The sequence below is a fragment of the Salvelinus fontinalis genome, chromosome 25 (genome assembly GCF_029448725.1).
Source record: "Salvelinus fontinalis isolate EN_2023a chromosome 25, ASM2944872v1, whole genome shotgun sequence".
Lineage (NCBI taxonomy): Eukaryota > Metazoa > Chordata > Actinopteri > Salmoniformes > Salmonidae > Salvelinus > Salvelinus fontinalis.
Window position 1 is genome coordinate 24,007,091 of NC_074689.1, and position 18,903 is coordinate 24,025,993.

Below are 18,903 nucleotides of genomic sequence, written 5' to 3' on the forward strand. Positions count from 1 at the left end.
GATGTTTTTCAGCGGTAGGGACTGGAGACTAGTCAGGATCGAGAGAAAGATGAACGGACCAAACATCTCTGGAGAGACGTGAAAATAGCTGTGAAGCGACGCTCCCCGTCCGACTTGACAGAGCTTGAGAGGATCTGCAGAGAAGAATGGGAGAAACTCCCCAAATACAGGTGTGCCAAGCTTGTAGCGTCATACCCAAGAAGACTCGAGGCTGTAATAACTGCCAAAGATGCTTCAACAAAGTACTGAGTAAAGAGTTTGAATACTTTGTAAATGTGATATTTCAGTTTTTGCTTTGTCATTATGGGGTATTGTTTCTAGATTAAAAAACGTTTGAATCCATTTTAGAATAAGTCTGTTGTGTGGAAAAAGTCAAGGGGTCTGAATACTTTCCGAAAGCACTGTATTGCTTATGCGCAGCACTTTGTTAAATTTATCAAACAGTTATTGTTTTCTTGCTCAAAACATGAGCAACACCTGTCATACTCAGACATTTCTCTCAAAACACAGGGTTGTCGATACACACAGGGCTAGTAGTATCAATTGACCTTGGAGTTTGCCAAAAAAACAGTAGGTTATTCTGGCTGGAAAAGTAAAAATTACTGCCATGGCAGATTAGGACAAGAGTAAAATTACAGATGTGGTGTTTCGTGCTCATGCACATAATTACATTACATTACTCAACCTCCCCCAGTAAAACGGATCCCGTTCGAAAAGGGCTGAAGTCTGTGGGACCCAAGAGGGGTAATAACTAGGCAGGTAGGGGGTAATAACTAGGCAGGTAGGGGGTAATAACTAGGCAGGTAGGGGGTAATAACTAGGCAGGTAGGGGGTAATAACTAGGCAGGTAGGGGGTAATTACTAGGCAGGTAGGGGGTAATTACTAGGCAGGTAGGGGGTAATAACTAGGCAGGTAGGGGGTAATAACTAGGCAGGTAGGGGGTAATAACTAGGCAGGTAGGGGGTAATAACTAGGCAGGTAGGGGGTAATAACTAGGCAGGTAGGGGGTAATAACTAGGCAGGTAGGGGGTAATAACTAGGCAGGTAGGGGGTAATAACTAGGCAGGTAGGGGATTATAACTAGGCAGGTAGGGGGTAATAACTAGGCAGGTAGGGGATAATTACTAGGCAGGTAGGGGGTAATAACTAGGCAGGTAGGGGGTAATAACTAGGCAGGTAGGGGATAATAACTAGGCAGGTAAGGGGTAATAACTAGGCAGGTAGGGGGTAATAACTAGGCAGGTAGGGGATTATAACTAGGCAGGTAGGGGATTATAACTAGGCAGGTAGAGGGTAATAACTAGGCAGGTAGGGGATAATAACTAGGCAGGTAGGGGATTATAACTAGGCAGGTAGGGGATAATAACTAGGCAGGTAGCGGGTAATAACTAGGCAGGTAGGGGGTAATAACTAGGCAGGTAGGGGGTAATAACTAGGCAGGTAATAACTAGGCAGGTAATAACTAGGCAGGTAATAACTAGGCAGGTAATAACTAGGCAGGTAATAACTAGGCAGGTAGAGGGTAATAACTAGGCAGGTAGGGGATTATAACTAGGCAGGTAGGGGATTATAACTAGGCAGGTAGGGGGGTAATAACTAGGCAGGTAGGGGGGTAATAACTAGGCAGGTAGGGGGTAATAACTAGGCAGGTAGGGGGTAATAACTAGGCAGGTAGGGGATAATAACTAGGCAGGTAGGGGATAATAACTAGGCAGGTAGGGGGTAATAACTAGGCAGGTAGGGGGTAATAACTAGGCAGGTAGGGGGTAATAACTAGGCAGGTAGGGGGTAATAACTAGGCAGGTAGGGGATAATAACTAGGCAGGTAGGGGGTAATAACTGGGCAGGTAGGGGGGAATAACTGGGCAGGTAGGGGGTAATAACTAGGCAGGTAGGGGGTAATAACTAGGCAGGTAGGGGATAATAACTAGGCAGGTAGGGGGTAATAACTAGGCAGGTAATAACTAGGCAGGTAGGGGGTAATAACTAGGCAGGTAGGGGGTAATAACTAGGCAGGTAGGGGGTAATAACTAGGCAGGTAGGGGGTAATAACTAGGCAGGTAGGGGGTAATAACTAGGCAGGTAGGGGGTAATAACTAGGCAGGTAGGGGGTAATAACTAGGCAGGTAGGGGGTAATAACTAGGCAGGTAGGGGGTAATAACTAGGCAGGTAGGGGGTAATAACTAGGCAGGTAATAACTAGGCAGGTAGAGGGTAATAACTAGGCAGGTAGGGGATAATAACTAGGCAGGTTGAGGGTAATAACTAGGCAGGTAATAACTAGGCAGGTAGAGGGTAATAACTAGGCAGGTAGGGGATTATAACTAGGCAGGTAGGGGGGTAATAACTAGGCAGGTAGGGGATTATAACTAGGCAGGTAGGGGATTATAACTAGGCAGGTAATAACTAGGCAGGTAGAGGGTAATAACTAGGCAGGTAGGGGGTAATAACTAGGCAGGTAGGCAGGTAATAACTAGGCAGGTAGAGGGTAATAACTAGGCAGGTAGGGGATTATAACTAGGCAGGTAGGGGGGTAATAACTAGGCAGGTAGGGGATTATAACTAGGCAGGTAGGGGGTAATTACTAGGCAGGTAGGGGGTAATAACTAGGCAGGTAGGGGGTAATAACTAGGCAGGTAATAACTAGGCAGGTAGAGGGTAATAACTAGGCAGGTAGGGGGTAATAACTAGGCAGGTAGGGGGTAATAACTAGGCAGGTAGGGGATTATAACTAGGCAGGTAGGGGGGTAATAACTAGGCAGGTAGGGGATTATAACTAGGCAGGTAGGGGGTAATAACTAGGCAGGTAGGGGGTAATAACTAGGCAGGTAATAACTAGGCAGGTAGAGGGTAATAACTAGGCAGGTAGGGGGTAATAACTAGGCAGGTAATAACTAGGCAGGTAGGGGATAATAACTAGGCAGGTAGGGGGGTAATAACTAGGCAGGTAATAACTAGGCAGGTAGGGGGTAATAACTAGGCAGGTAGGGGATAATAACTAGGCAGGTAGGGGGTAATACCTAGGCAGGTAGGGGGTAATACCTAGGCAGGTAGGGGGTAATACCTAGGCAGGTAGGGGGTAATAACTAGACAGGTAGGGGATAATAACTAGGCAGGTAGGGGGGTAATAACTAGGCAGGTAGGGGGGTAATAACTAGGCAGGTAGGGGGGTAATAACTAGGCAGGTAATAACTAGGCAGGTAGAGGGTAATAACTAGGCAGGTAGGGGGTAATAACTAGGCAGGTAGGGGGTAATAACTAGGCAGGTAGGGGGTAATAACTAGGCAGGTAGGGGATTATAACTAGGCAGGTAGGGGATAATAACTAGGCAGGTAGGGGGTAATAACTAGGCAGGTAGGGGGTAATAACTAGGCAGGTAGGGGGTAATAACTAGGCATATAGGGGGTAATAGTGTATAATTAGAAGAGAAACTACAGAGGCCTGACAGGGATGATTTAACATCCATTTACAGATACTGCTGGGGGATGGGGATTTCACATAGTCTCTACGGAACGCTCTGCTTTACTGATGTTCTGCTCGGAGGCTCCACTAGCTAAATAAACAGTTTTGTTTATTCCCCAAATACTGCGCCACTGCCTCGTGGACATGGCCTATAGCGTGTATCCTGGGCAAGAAGGCAAAACCCAATGTACAGAACTGTACAATGAGGAAAGTAGATTCCTATAACAGTCTAGACTCCTGTAGAAGCTTCCCTACTGTTCTGTGGAGGAACTATGTGTGGACAAGACATGTGACCTAGTTGAATGAGTCATACTGTCAAGTTACAACAAAAAAACAAATCTTGGTCGACAGAGTCATCTGTTCTTCGACCAATCGATTGGCAAACATTTTAAAACGTGTATTTTTCCATATATAGACACACCCTATGTGTTAATAAAATCGACTATATGTAAGCTACTGAGCTTGTCTGATGCTTTAAGCACTGCGATTTAAAATTCAGACAAACAGGGAAAAAAACTGTTTCTGACCCTCCTCCTGCTGCTGGCCATCACAGATTCTGGCGTTAAGCTCCTCAAGTCGCCGGTAATATGTTACACCAGTGGTGGTGAGTTAAGACAACCAGAAACAGTATCAGATCCCCAAATGGGAACATTTATAGGCCTACATTTGCACACAGTCCAGGTAGCCTAGACCTAGTTCTATGCGTAATCAGGTGCTTGTCCTTAGTCAAATATTGACCCAGAGCGATTCAAATAGAAGACAATGAATAAATGGACAACTCGTAAATGGAATAAACCAAGTGTATCCTAGGTTGTGTTGTACGCTCTGCAAACAACGTGGCCACTCCTACAAATGACAACAGTAAGACTAATTTAAATATATTATTACACATTAACAGAAACTACCATAACCAAACAAACATTGTAGATTAGAAATGATGGTAATTAACAGTAAAAGTACTGCTGGTGATACTGGTGTGCCACCCCCGAGACCGCCGCAATGGATTATTCCATTCAGACAGGTATCTCGTGTGCCATAAATTCTTTTTAGATAATTGCCACTGCTCGACTAAAATAATCTCCGTTGACCTATTGGTCAACCTGTTGGTCAACCAGCCTATCGACCAAGCAATCAACTAAATGGGGTCAGCCCGACATATGACGCAAACCTAATATGTGCAGATAGAAATACTTCAATGCGATTAGAGTGAAAATATACAGGTAACTGCCAAAATAAAGGAAACCCCAACATATAGTGTCTTAATAGGACGTTGGGCCTCCACTAATCAGAACAGCTTCAATGCACCTATAGATTCTAAGTGTCTGGATCTCTACTGGAGGGATGGGACACCATTTCTTCCAGGACAAATTCCATCATTTGGTGTTTTGTTGACGGTGTTGGAAAACTCCGTCTCAGCTGCTCCAGAATCTCCCGTAAGTCTTCAATTGGGTTGAGATCTGCTGACTGAGACGGCCATGGCATATGGTTTACATCGTTTTCATGCTCATCAAACCATACAGTGCCCTGCGGATGGGGGCATTGTCATCCGCTTCCATCAGGATAGAAACGATTCACCACAGGTTGAACGTCATGACTCAGAATGGCTCTGTATTTATTGGCGTTTACCTTGCTCTCTAAGGCAGGGGTTCCCAAACTTTTTCCACTCAGGTCCCCCTTCCTGCATTGGAGAACATCCCGCACCCCCCTGCATGAGCAAGTGCATTTTCCTGCAATTCTATACATTTTGCCATGTCTAACGTGCATTCATGTGATATTTGAGTGACACGAACAAAATCTATGGGCTAAAAAAAACAGCTGACATGAGCTGAAAACATTAGCTGACAAGTTATAAATAGTTCTCCAAGGTATGCAATAGCAGTTAACAGTATGCATTATATGCGTGTCACCCACACAGTTTATAACATAGGATTTTATAACATAAATATTATACATGAAACCAAAAGGAATACTCCACGGTGGGAGTTGCTGTCCCCTCTGACTGATTGGTCAACGTGGCTGTCACTCACCTTGCGTGCCAACGATCTCCATGTGGAGGTGGGCCAGGCCGCTGGCGGTGGACAGTGACAGTTTGATCATGCCCTCCACGGTGACTGTGTAGCGGTTCAGATAGTCAAACAGAGAGCCGTGCTCGTGGAAGTCTGACACCAGCCACAGCTGGGTCCATGTCCCGTTATCTGACAAAGAGCAAAGGGTGAGAGATGTACAAAGACAAAACAAGTTGAGTAATTGGAACGATGGAGAGAAAAACAGAAGGAGAGGAGAGGTTAATGACCACAGTGAGTCGGTTCTCCTCGGAGCAATGTGATGTTACCTACAGATAGCCAGAGAGCTCAGAGCAATGTGATGTTACCTACAGATAGCCAGAGAGCTCAGAGCAATGTGATGTTACCTACAGATAGCCAGAGAGCTCAGAGCAGCTAGACAAACATTGGCCCGGCTCCATAAAAACAAACACACCTCGAGCAGGGTTTGTGCACAGAGATCATCCAAATATTCTTACAAGCTCAAACCAGTCCACTCCACCTTACTGCCGCTGCAGTCCAGTCTACCTTACTGACGCGGCAGTCCAGTCCACCTTACAAGCCCACACCAGTCTACCTTACTGACGCGGCAGTCCAGTCCACCTTACAAGCCCACAACAGTCCAGTCCACCTTACAAGCCCACACCAGTCCAGTCCACCTTACAAGCCCACACCAGTCCAGTCCACCTTACTGCCGCTGCAGTCCAGTCCACCTTACTGACGCGGCAATCCAGTCCACCTTACAAGCCCACAACAGTCCAGTCCACCTTACAAGCCCACATCAGTCCAGTCCACCTTACTGACGCGGCAGACCAGAACCGACTACCTAGATCACTGATAGAAGGATACTACAGACCAGAGCCCCTACCTAGATCACTGATAGAAGGATACTACATACCAGAGCTCCTACCTAGATCACTGATAGAAGGGTACTACAGACCAGAGCCCCTACCTAGATCACTGATAGAAGGGTACTACAGACCAGAACCCCTACCTAGATCACTGATATAAGGGTACTACAGACCAGAACCCCTACCTAGATCACTGATAGAAGGGTAGTACAGACCTGAACCCCTACCTAGATCACTGATATAAGGGTACTACAGACCTTAAGGAAAAGAGGCCCTAGTCAATAAATGCACCTTTACAAAAGTGATTTGACGCTTTAGAGGTGAGCTGTGATTGTTTGTACCTTTGTTGTCGGCGGCGATAAAGCCCAGGATGTTCTCGTGACGCAGCATGACCGTCTGGTAGATCTCGGCCTCACGGAACCACGAACGCTCCTCACGGGAGGAGAATATCTTGACCGCCACCTCCTCACCTCGCCACTTGCCCCGCCACACCTCGCCGAAGCGGCCCTTCCCGATGCTCTCCTGGAGGATGATGGTCCGGGCTATGGTCCTCTGTACCAGTAGGGGCAGACCTGGGAGGAAGAAGAGGAGGAGGAAGGTATTTCAGAAAAACACTACAAAAGGGCCTGGTCTCTCACCGCAATGTACAATACATAGTAACAGTTGCTTAACACTAGCAAAGACTCAATTCAAAGGAAGACATGAAAATTACCGGGACTAAACGTCAGTTTAAAAAGTTATCAAACGAACTGGCTGTGCTATGGCTTTTGAGACAATTTAAAGATATTTAAACCTTAAACCCACTCACTCTCCACCTTAATGTGTACAAATTCCAGGCAGACTGTGGATTGATCTACTTGCCTCGATAAAGAGCAAAACATTGAGCTGGGTCATCATTCATGACCCTATTGTCACAATGAAATCCCATTCTAAAAGCCTGAAACAAGGAAACTTAGATAGGGTTGGTGTGGACATCAAATAAAACTTGACTGTGGACTTAGCCAGTCTGCCAGATGCGACTGTCTTGGTACCGCACAGAAAAAAAGTAAAAAATTCACTTTGCCCCATATTTAAAAAATCCTACATAAATATTGATTCTCACTCGTCCCAACTAAAATAACCAAGGAAGATGATTCAGAATTAAATCCAGGTATTCTAAATGTTTGGATTCCTATGCCGGTACTGATGGCAAGCTGTTCATTTCTGGTCGGAACGAGATGACACTGTGTCCTGTCCGCTTGCCAGTTCTCACACCACGTCTCCTGGCCAGCAGAGCTGGGGGGGGGGGGGGGGGGAGCAGTTTACAGCAGCTCTGTCAACACCCCCCGTCATCAGAGCCCTACACCACCCTACTACAACAGCACCCTGTCATTAGAGCCCTACACCACTCCAATAACACCACCCTGTCATTAGAGCCCTACACCACTCCAATAACACCACCCTGTCATTAGAGCCCTACACCACTCCAATAACACCACCCTACTACAACAGCACCCTGTCATTAGAGCCCTACCCCACTCCAATAACACCACCCTGTCATTAGAGCCCTACACCACTCCAATAACACCACCCTGTCATTAGAGCCCTACACCACTCCAACACCACCCTGTCATTAGAGCCCTACACCACTCCAATAACACCACCCTGTCATTAGAGCCCTACACCACTCCAACACCACCACCCTGTCATTAGAGCCCTACACCACTCCAATAACACCACCCTGTCATTAGAGCCCTACACCACTCCAATAACACCACCCTGTCATTAGAGCCCTACACCACTCCAATAACACCACCCCACTCCAACAACACCACCCTGTCATTAGAGCCCTACACCAGTCCAATAACACCACCCTGTCATTAGAGCCATACACCACTCCAATAACACCACCCTGTCATTAGAGCCCTACACCACTCCAATAACACCACCCTGTCATTAGAGCCCTACACCACTCCAATAACACCACCCTGTCATTAGAGCCCTACACCACTCCAATAACACCACCCTGTCATTAGAGCCCTACACCACTCCAACACCACCACCCTGTCATTAGAGCCCTACACCACTCCAACAACACCACCCTGTCATTAGAGCCCTACACCACCCCGCTCCAACACCACCCTGTCATTAGAGCCCTACACCACTCCAATAACACCACCCTGTCATTAGAGCCCTACACCACTCCAATAACACCACCCTGTCATTAGAGCCCTACACCACTCCAATAACACCACCCTGTCATTAGAGCCCTACACCACTCCAACACCACCACCCTGTCATTAGAGCCCTACACCACTCCAACAACACCACCCTGTCATTAGAGCCCTACACCACCCCGCTCCAACACCACCCTGTCATTAGAGCCCTACACCACTCCAATAACACCACCCTGTCATTAGAGCCCTACACCACTCCAATAACACCACCCTGTCATTAGAGCCCTACACCACTCCAATAACATCACCCCACTCCAACACCACCCTGTCATTAGAGCCCTACACCACTCCAATAACACCACCCCACACCAACACCACCCTGTCATTAGAGCCCTACACCACTCCAATAACACCACCCCACTCCAACACCACCCTGTCATTAGAGCCCTACACCACTCCAACACCACCACCCTGTCATTAGAGCCCTACACCACTCCAATAACACCACCCTGTCATTAGAGCCCTACACCACTCCAATAACACCACTCTGTCATTAGAGCCCTACACCACTCCAATAACACCACCCTGTCATTAGAGCCCTACACCACTCCAATAACACCACCCTGTCATTAGAGCCCTACACCACTCCAATAACACCACCCTGTCATTAGAGGCCTACACCACTGCAATAACACCACCCACTCCAATAACACCACCCCACTCCAACACCACCCTGTCATTAGAGCCTAACACCACCCTGTCATCAGAGCCCTACACCACTCCAATAACACCACCCTGTCATTAGAGCCCTACACCAGTCCAATAACGCCACCCTGTCATTAGAGCCCTACACCACTCCAATAACGCCACCCTGTCATTAGAGCCCTACACCACTCCAATAACACCACCCTGTCATTAGAGCCCTACACAACTCTGCTCCCATTACGCCGTGGTTAAGGCTGAGCCCATCTGAGCCAGAGATGGACCGATAAGATAACTGCTGCTTTCACTACACACTCACCTCACAGAGGGAGAGAGAGAGTCAGTGGCTCAGTCTGCCCCACCATGTCACAGCAGGGTGCCTCCCTAAGAGCTGTTCTATGGCTACACTCACTGGCAGAGTCATTCACACACTCACACAGAGACGCATGCTGGTAAGCACACGCACTGAACAATAGTACTCTGATACAATTTCACACACAAAGGGCAAACGAAGAAGAGAATCAACACAAGAAGCCACACCTTAACAGATACGACGCACCGTCAGGCCGTGTTATCAACACGACGCACCGTCAGGCCGTGTTACCAACACGACGCACCGTCAGGCCGTGCTACCAACACGACGCACCGTCAGGCCGTGCTACCAACACGACGCACCGTCAGGCCGTGTTACCAACACGACGCACCGTCAGGCCGTGTTACCAACACGACGCACCGTCAGGCCGTGTTACTAACATGACGCACCGTCAGGCCGTGTTACCAACACGACGCACCGTCAGGCCGTGTTACCAACACGACGCACCGTCAGGCCGTGTTACCAACACGACGCACCGTCAGGCCGTGTTACCAACACGACGCACCGTCAGGCCGTGTTACTAACATGACGCACCGTTACCAACACGACGCACCGTCAGGCCGCGTTACCAACACGACGCACCGTCAGGCCGAGTTACCAACACGACGCACCGTCATGCCGTGTTACCAACACGACGCACCGTCATGCCGTGTTACCAACACGACGCACCGTTACCAACACGACGCACCGTCAGGCTGTGTTACCAACACGACGCACCGTCAGGCTGTGTTACCAACACGACGCACCGTCAGGCCGTGTTACCAACACGACGCACCGTCAGGCTGTGTTACCAACACGACGCACCGTCAGGCCGTGTTACCAACACGACGCACCGTCAGGCCGTGTTACTAATACAACACACAAACCTAAATAATATAAACCATTTGCGGTCCTGCATGAGCAGAGAACACTCTACACGCACACACTCTACACAGTCACGCGCACACAGTCACACACTGTCCCACACACACACACTCTACACACACAGTCACACACTGTCCCACACTCTACACACAGTCACACGAACATAGTCACACGCTTTACCCACATCCCTGCCCAAAACCCCACACACCCCACGGCTCCCTAACCCACCAGAGCCGGAGCCAGAGGTGGTCATGTCGTAGATGAGGTCTTTGAGGGTGGAACCCACGTTGAGGAAGGGGTGATCCATGGAGGGATCCTCCTCGTTGGGCACGCGGTGATGCACACCCACCCGGCTGTGGCAAACGTAGAAGACCAGCACCAGCACGAAGCACAGCACGCACACGGGCCCCGCGATCACTGCCGCCAGAGCCACAGGCCCCAGAGGAACCGGCTTCACCGTCGGCACTGCGGGAGGGTGAAAGGGAGGGGAGAGTATTAAAGGATTTTAAGAGTTAGACACAATAACAACAAAAATCCACTCTGGCCAGACACGCCACAATAGACAGGAACTATTCATAGGAGTTCATCTTTTTTTGGCAACTATCAACATCATTGATTATTTACAAATTGTTCCATCTGAATATGTAACTATCAGATAACTCCCAAGCAGCTGTATGTGGAGACGATTCCAGGATAAGAGTGGGTGAATGGGCTGTTGGTTGAGAGAGCATCGAGTGCGTCCAATTGTACACCCATTAAGTGCTGGGTACAAAAGGACAGGTAACCTACAATACCCAGAATTCCCACACGCCAGTGTTCCCCAAAAATGTCGAACCATTACCTGGTCTTGGCTCTTTGGTCCTTGTCGTCGAAAGGCAGCCAATATAATGAAAGTTCTGAATCGCATGACTCATACGCTTGTCTGTGTCACGAGTGTCTTCACCAAGTCACTGGTTAATACGCATTCATAAGTCGTTACAGTACATGCCTAAAGGATGACCCATGGTGACAGGAAGTCTCTAGCTACAGCAATAGTAATGGAAGAGAAGCTTCTCAAAACCCCAAGCTGCTGGAAAATCTTGTTTTGATCACAAGACTGATAAAAGGCTCCTACTGTGTTGGCCACTCAATAGGCTATACATTATCTGTAATAGTTAGAAGAAAAAAACATGACTCACAAGGGGTGGCCATCTTTGTAAACATCGCTTGGGGAAGCTAGGGAAAAAATAAATCAAGTTCGGGGTGCGCTGAAGAAGTGTATTAAAGTCCTAGAACAGCACGCTCACTGGTCTAGTGGTTCTCAAACCTCTCCTCGGGGAACCTCAGCCATTCCATGTGTTTGAGAGCTAGCACACAGTAACTTGGTGCAGTGGTTCTCTAACCTCTCCTCAGGGACCCTCAGCCATTCCATGTGTTTGAGAGCTAGCACACAGTAACTTGGTGCAGTGGTTCTCAAACCTCTCCTCGGGGACCCTCAGCCATTCCATGTGTTTGAGAGCTAGCACACAGTAACTTGGTGCAGTGGTTCTCAAACCTCTCCTCGGGGACCCTCAGCCATTCCATGTGTTTGAGAGCTAGCACACAGTAACTTGGTGCAGTGGTTCTCAAACCTCTCCTCGGGGACCCTCAGCCATTCCATGTGTTTGAGAGCTAGCACACAGTAACTTGGTGCAGTGGTTCTCAAACCTCTCCTCGGGGACCCTCAGCCATTCCATGTGTTTGAGAGCTAGCACACAGTAACTTGGTGCAGTGGTTCTCAAACCTCTCCTCAGGGACCCTCAGCCATTCCATGTGTTTGAGAGCTAGCACACAGTAACTTGGTGCAGTGGTTCTCAAACCTCTCCTCAGGGACCCTCAGCCATTCCATGTGTTTGAGAGCTAGCACACAGTAACTTGGTGCAGTGGTTCTCTAACCTCTCCTCAGGGACCCTCACCCATTCCATGTACTTCATCTATTCCAGAGCTAGCACACCTGATTCAACTGGTCAACTAATCATCAAGCCCTTGACTAGATCAATCAGGTGAGCTAGTTCAGAGCTACAACAACATTGTGAAACGTCTGGTGGTCCTCATTGAGCTGTTTGAGAGCCACTGCCTTGTATTAATGTACCTGGAACAGTGTGCTTCCTAGCACAAGGCCATAAAAAAAAAAGAAAAAAAAAAAAGTTTTTGCCAAGTCAGAGGTGGGCTTACATTGTGCAACGGCAGAGAATTGTTGGGAGTTTGGTGAAAACAGTGCCACTACACTGTGTGGGCTAAAAGCCATCTGTTGTCGACAACATTTACATGTCCCTATACAGACCGCAATGCCAGAACTAAATGCTTCGTGTAGCTGGAATACGTTCATTCAAACACCTCCACTGAAAAACGGGTATCGGCTAACCTAGGATGATCCTTTAAAAACAGGCTTCTGGGCCTCCTCCACCTATATAGTGCATTCTCAGTAGAGATGAGGGTTTGAAATATTTCCACTATTTGAATAGTATCATTAATTTTTGTTGAATATCCGGTTATTTTCTACACTGAACAAGAAAATATAAAAATGGCAACATGCAACAATTTAAGATTTTAATGAACAACAGTTCATATGTAAAGGAAAATCTGTCAATTAAAATACATTCATTAGGCCCTAATCTATGGATTTCACATGACTGGGAATACAGATATGCATCGGTTGGTTACAGATACCTTAAAAAAGTAGGGGCATGGATCAGAAAACCATTTGCCTCAGACAGTGTGACACATCTCCTTCGTATAGAGTTGATCAGGCTATTGATTGTGGCCTGTAGAATGTTGTGCCACTCCTCTTCAATGGCAGTGCAATGTTGTCAGGAACTGGAACACGCTGTCGTACACAACGATCCAGAGCATCCCAAACATGCTCAATGGGTGACATGTCTGCTGAGTATGCAGGCCATAGAAGAACTGGGACATTTTCAACTTCCAGGAATTGTGTACAGATCCTTGCGACATGAGGCCGTGCATTATCATGCTGAAACATGAGGGGATGGTGGCGGACGAATGGCGCGACAATGGGCCTCAGGATCTCGTCACGGTATCTCGGAATTCAAATTGCCATCAATAAAATGCAATTGTGTTCGTTGTCCATAGCTTATGCCTGCCCATATCATTATCCCACTGCCACCATGGGGAACTCTGTTCACAATGGTGAAATCAGCAACCCACTCAATACAGTACACGCTGTCTGCCATCTGCCCGGTACAGTTGAAACCGGGATTGATCCGTGAAGAACACACTTATCCAACGTGCCAGTGGCCATCGAAGGGGAGTCAGTTACGACGGTTACAGCCCACTGGAGAAATCGGCTACAACACTGAACCGCAGTCAGGTCAAGACCCTGGTGAGGACGACGAGCACGCAGATGAGCTTCCCTGAGACGCTTTCTGACAGTTGGCGGAAAAAAATCTACCGTTGTGCAAAGCCGGTTTCATTAGCTATAATAAATCCATAAATATCTACAGAAAGAAGACAGATCCTGCCTCTGTTGCCTGTTTGAGTGTTTGTTTAATAGTCTACTGATTTCGTGAGCGACAATGCCCTCAGGCAACCACAACATGTCGAATAAACAATTTCACAAAATGTCAAAATCTTTGCTATGCTGTAATTAAGACTTTATACTTTTCCTCATTAGACCAGCTTGTCTGGTGTTATTCAGAATTGATTTAGTATTGTTTACACTATTCCAAATCGTCAGACAAATATAGATTTATAATGATAACCCTCCTTTATCCTTGATCTCCTTCTTATTATTATGATCCACATTATAATAAATCAGTAATGTCATTACCATTAGTAAGGCTTAGTATAGCAGCCTTGTATAACCACCATTAAGCTGTAGGTCTGAGAGCGCATCCTGTTTAGTCTCTAAACCTCAACTTAGGCCTATACTTCAATACTTATATGGGCTACTGAATCAAATCAATCATTTATTTTGTTCATGTCATCACAGCATAGGAGTCATTCATGATTTGAAATGCAATCAATGCATTTTATATAGTTTCAAAATAAAATAAAAAAGCGACCATTGAATAATTTGCATAAAACAATTACATGGGCCTAAACCGTTCCATTTCAGGAAATTGCATTCTCGAATGAATGCGACTGTTTTTAGTCTTTGCTGTAATAAAGGCTTCACAAAAGAAAATGCTACAACAGACTCTCTGGTCCGACTATCATGTATTTAGTGTTGTTTACATTGTTCTAAACGGTCAGAACAATGATATTCTAATCTAATAGCACCTGTTAGTCACACCTAATATGCATGCAGCATTTGTTCCTTACATTCTTTTTCTTGGATTTCCAGTTTTTTTCCACAACAAGTCAAATTCAGTCCACACATCTGACTTCCTCTTCCTGAGTAACCAGTAAACATTCCCCCGTTTGAGTTAATTTGTCAAATCCTCTGCATCCATTTTGCTGTCGCGTGTTACGATGTTCAGAGTTTGGTATAACCAATTTATTGATGTGATTATAATATGCAATAGGTCAGGCCCTATTGGTCACGTGCATGCGATGTATATTGGTAGGGCTGTCCACGACCAAAAATAAATAATTGGTCGATCAAGACTCGTCTGTTCTTTTGACCAATCGACTGGTCGAAAATTTTAAAACCTGTATTTTTCTGATATATAGACACAAAAAAAAAATGATTATATGTAGGCTACTGAGCTTGTCTGATGCTTTAAGCACCGCGGTAAAAAATTAAGACACACAAATTACTAAAGAGAGAGCCAGAGATCCATAAAGCCTAACCAGAAGAGGGGAAAAAAACCTAGACTCTGCCCCTCCCACGGGCCCTCTGCTGCTGGCATTTACAGATTCTGCCATTAGGCTCCTGAAGGTACCGGTAATAGGCTACACTAGCGGTCGGTAACCTTTTCCATGTGGAGTGCCAGGTTATCCTACCATTTCTACTGATCTGTGTGTCAGTTATGATTTTGGTGGAACAGTTTCATTTAATTTATAATAAAGTTTTAATCTCTCAAAATCAATGTCATGTAGTTAATAAAAGTCTAAATGAAATTGATACAAATCTAAAAGTATTTGTATAACTTTTACATCTATTGTCATTATGTAAAAGTAAATTTACATAAAGCCAACAAATAAATCCATTGCAGCCAGCAGTTAGAAAATATGCTGAAGAAAATAAATATACTATAACTCACATAAGCTATGCATAGCCAGTCTGCACGGAACTTCAAACATTGTATCGACTTGGGTCGGGCGTGAAACTCACACTAGCAAACTTGCGACATTGTAGAAAATATTCTGGGCCCTCAGAGTTTCCTGCGCCACTGAGCTCCGAACAGACAGACACAACCGAAGGCTATTTGCGCAAAAGGGAAAACAAGTAAATCAGGCAGGCCTCTTTTATGACATTTCCACCTGATCAGAGCATGACATGTTTTCCCCTTTCATGCTGAGTGGTTATCGAAAGGGAAAGAGCTGGAAAGATTTTTTCAAATGGGCTACGTTGAGGAACTATTGTCATTCTCAATGGATGTAAAAAACAGACTTAGTTTACTTACTTTTTGAGGTGAAGAAAAATGACTTTGAGAAGCTCCACAGTGATGGAAAGTTAAGACAATCATAACATTTATAGGCCTACGTTTACACACAGTCCAGGTAGCCTTGGCCTACTTCTATGCGTAAAATCAGGTGCTTGTCATTCACAAGATTGACAGGAGCGCTCCAAACAGAAGACAATGAATAAATGGGCAACTCTTAAATAGAATGAAATAAACCAAGTGTCCCCTAGGTTGTACGCTCTGCAAATAATGTGTCCACTTCTACAATGAAGACTGTAATAATAATAATAATAATAATATATTGAACTCATTAACAGAAATGACAAATTCCCATAACCAAATAAACTTTGTAGATGAGAAATGATGGTAATTAAGGATAAAAGGTACTACTGGTGTGCCCCCGCGGCCTCCGCAGTGGACTAGTCCATTCAGAGGCGTGAATGAGACAGGTGTCTCGTATGCCATAATTTAAAATATATATATATTTGCCACTGCTCAACTAAAATAAATCTCATGTCGACCAACAGCCAATCGACCAAACGCCTAATGGGGTCAGCCCTACATACATGTGTCACGTAAAGAGAGTGAATAGGAAATAGGAAATAGGAGCCACGGGTTGAGCGAATAGGAAATGTTTATCCTAAACCAAATGGAGGGATTAAGGTAACAGAACTTCAGTCAGAAATGTCTGTAATTATGTTTCAGCAACACGGACAGCACGATACACGTTAATGTTCAGTGGTGGACGCAGCAGCAGGGAGGAGAGAGAGAGAATGAACGGTTGCTAGTCACAGTCAATCGCTGTATTATTTTAACACAGTGCAGCAAGTCCAAGTCAGGCCCAGCAGAATAGAATCAATTGCGGGCTTACTCCCTCTAGTCATTTGTGTGTGTCTTAGTTATTTCATCAAACAGTTCGCTTAAAGCATCAGACAAACTCATTTAATATAGTTGATTTGATTAAAATACATAGGATATGTCTACATATGGAAAAATACACGTCTAAACATTTCTACCAATTGATTGGTCGAAAGAACAGTCTGTTGGTCGACAAAGATATATATTTTTTTTTTTGTCAGGGACAGCCCTAGTAATGAGCATGCTGTTTAAATCAGCTTCTTGATATTTCACACCTGTCAGGTGGATGGATTAGCTTGCCAAAGGAGAAATGCTCACTAACAGGGATGTAAACACATTTGAGGCTAAAAGTTGAGAAATAAGCTTTTTGTGCGTATAGAAAATTACTGGGATCTTTAATTTCAGCTCATGAAACCAACACTTAACATGTTGCATTTATATTTTTTATTCAGTGTAGTTAGTTAAATAGTTAACCAAATAGTTCACTGTAAAGACGTGTTTTTTTTTTTTTTTTAAACGTACATTTTTAACCTGAGAGCTGCTGCGCGAGGGAGAGGGGCTGGTGCTCTATTGCTGCAGATGGGTCGCTATGAGATTGGAGCGGGTCGACGGAGGAAGAGAGAGATCCAGTAGCCAAGGCAACTCGGCTATCTGACTTGTAGCCCACACAATGTTATTTATCATCCCATATAACAGTTCCTGTCTTGACTGGAGTAGCCTAGATTAACTAGCTATACTGTAGCTATACGGTAGCTAGCTAGGCTAAGTGTGGCTACATGATGCACTTTCTCCCCAACCACATTCAGACAAAAACAGCTGATGGTTGCTTGTTGTAGCCTACTCTTGTCTCATTTCGCTAACTTTCAATTCGCTTAACTTGCTACACATTGTAGCTTTGTGCCGCTTTGATTGGCCAAAATAAACAACAAGATAGACACGTTAAGGCTACCTGTCGGCTACCCGTCTTTTTATAGGGCGCACATGACAAAAACTACATTGAAAAGTTGATTGTTTCATTAAATGAATCATTTGAAATGTGTATACAGTGATCCCTCGCCACTTCGCGGTTCACTTATCGCGGATTCGCTATTTCGCGGATTTTCATAATGCATTTTTTTTTTTTTTTTGGTGCATTGTGCTCTGCATTCTGATTCGCTAAAAACTCACTCCCGCTTCTTGTATCAAAACATGCTACGAATTGTGCTATCATTTTGTCGTCTCGTGCAGTTATGTGTACGTACATAAAACAGCTTGGCAAATTTACATTAAGTTGGCCAAATTATCTTGTAATTTCGAACATCTCCTAAACCCATAATGTCGACGAAACGCTCTGAAGAGCAGTGAAACGGCCTACACGTGAGTCACTGTATTTGTATACATGTAATAGTTGCTAATTGTAAAAAAAAAAAAAGTTTTCTATTTCGCGGATTTCACTTATCGCGGGTCATTTTCGGAACGTAACCCCCGCGATAAACGAGGGATACCTGTATACACTCATATGTAACAATGTTACATACTTCCATGACTTGTCACTTCGGGAACGTTTGTTGTTTATATACGTAATACTTTTGTTTTAATTGTTTTATTTTGGGTGTTCCATGGGTCCACTGGACACCTTAGAGACCTGCAACATGTCGACGGTAGTAAAAAGAGGAAGATTTTACAGACCTTGTAATAAGTGTAGACAACTCTAACAGACCACAGAACTATGAGTAAATTGAGCTTCTCGATGAGCACCTCGCTCTGAACAAGGACACTTCAAAGCCGAACGCCGATTTAGATGCCACACTGCTAAACGATCAAGGGGATCATCCCAGGTGCTCGTCGAGACTGGAGTCCCTCTGCAGTGGCTGCTGGTGATTCTAACATGGATATAGACCAGGAGACTGGAGTCCCTCTGCAGTGGCTGCTAGGAATACTAACATGGATATAGACCAGGAGACTGGAGTCCCTCAGCAGTGGCTGCTGGTGATTCTAACATGGATATGTACCAGTGTCCAGTATTGACACTTCCCTCCGACAAGAACCAGAGAATTAGAGGTAGG

At 45.5% G+C, this 18,903-nt stretch overlaps 1 protein-coding gene across 2 annotated transcripts in view; it reads right to left on the bottom strand.

Moving 5' to 3' along the window:
* LOC129823004 (TGF-beta receptor type-1-like) overlaps window positions 1-18,903 on the bottom strand; it is an 81,820-nt gene that overhangs the window by 27,215 nt on the left and 35,702 nt on the right. For both annotated transcript variants that reach the window (XM_055881656.1, XM_055881655.1), the window contains exons 3-5: window positions 10,680-10,916; window positions 6,698-6,928; window positions 5,491-5,658 (exon numbers count right to left, since the gene is read on the bottom strand). In XM_055881656.1, coding sequence (XP_055737631.1) covers window positions 5,491-5,658; window positions 6,698-6,928; window positions 10,680-10,916 — 636 coding nt within the window. The remainder of the gene's footprint in view (window positions 1-5,490; window positions 5,659-6,697; window positions 6,929-10,679; window positions 10,917-18,903) is intronic.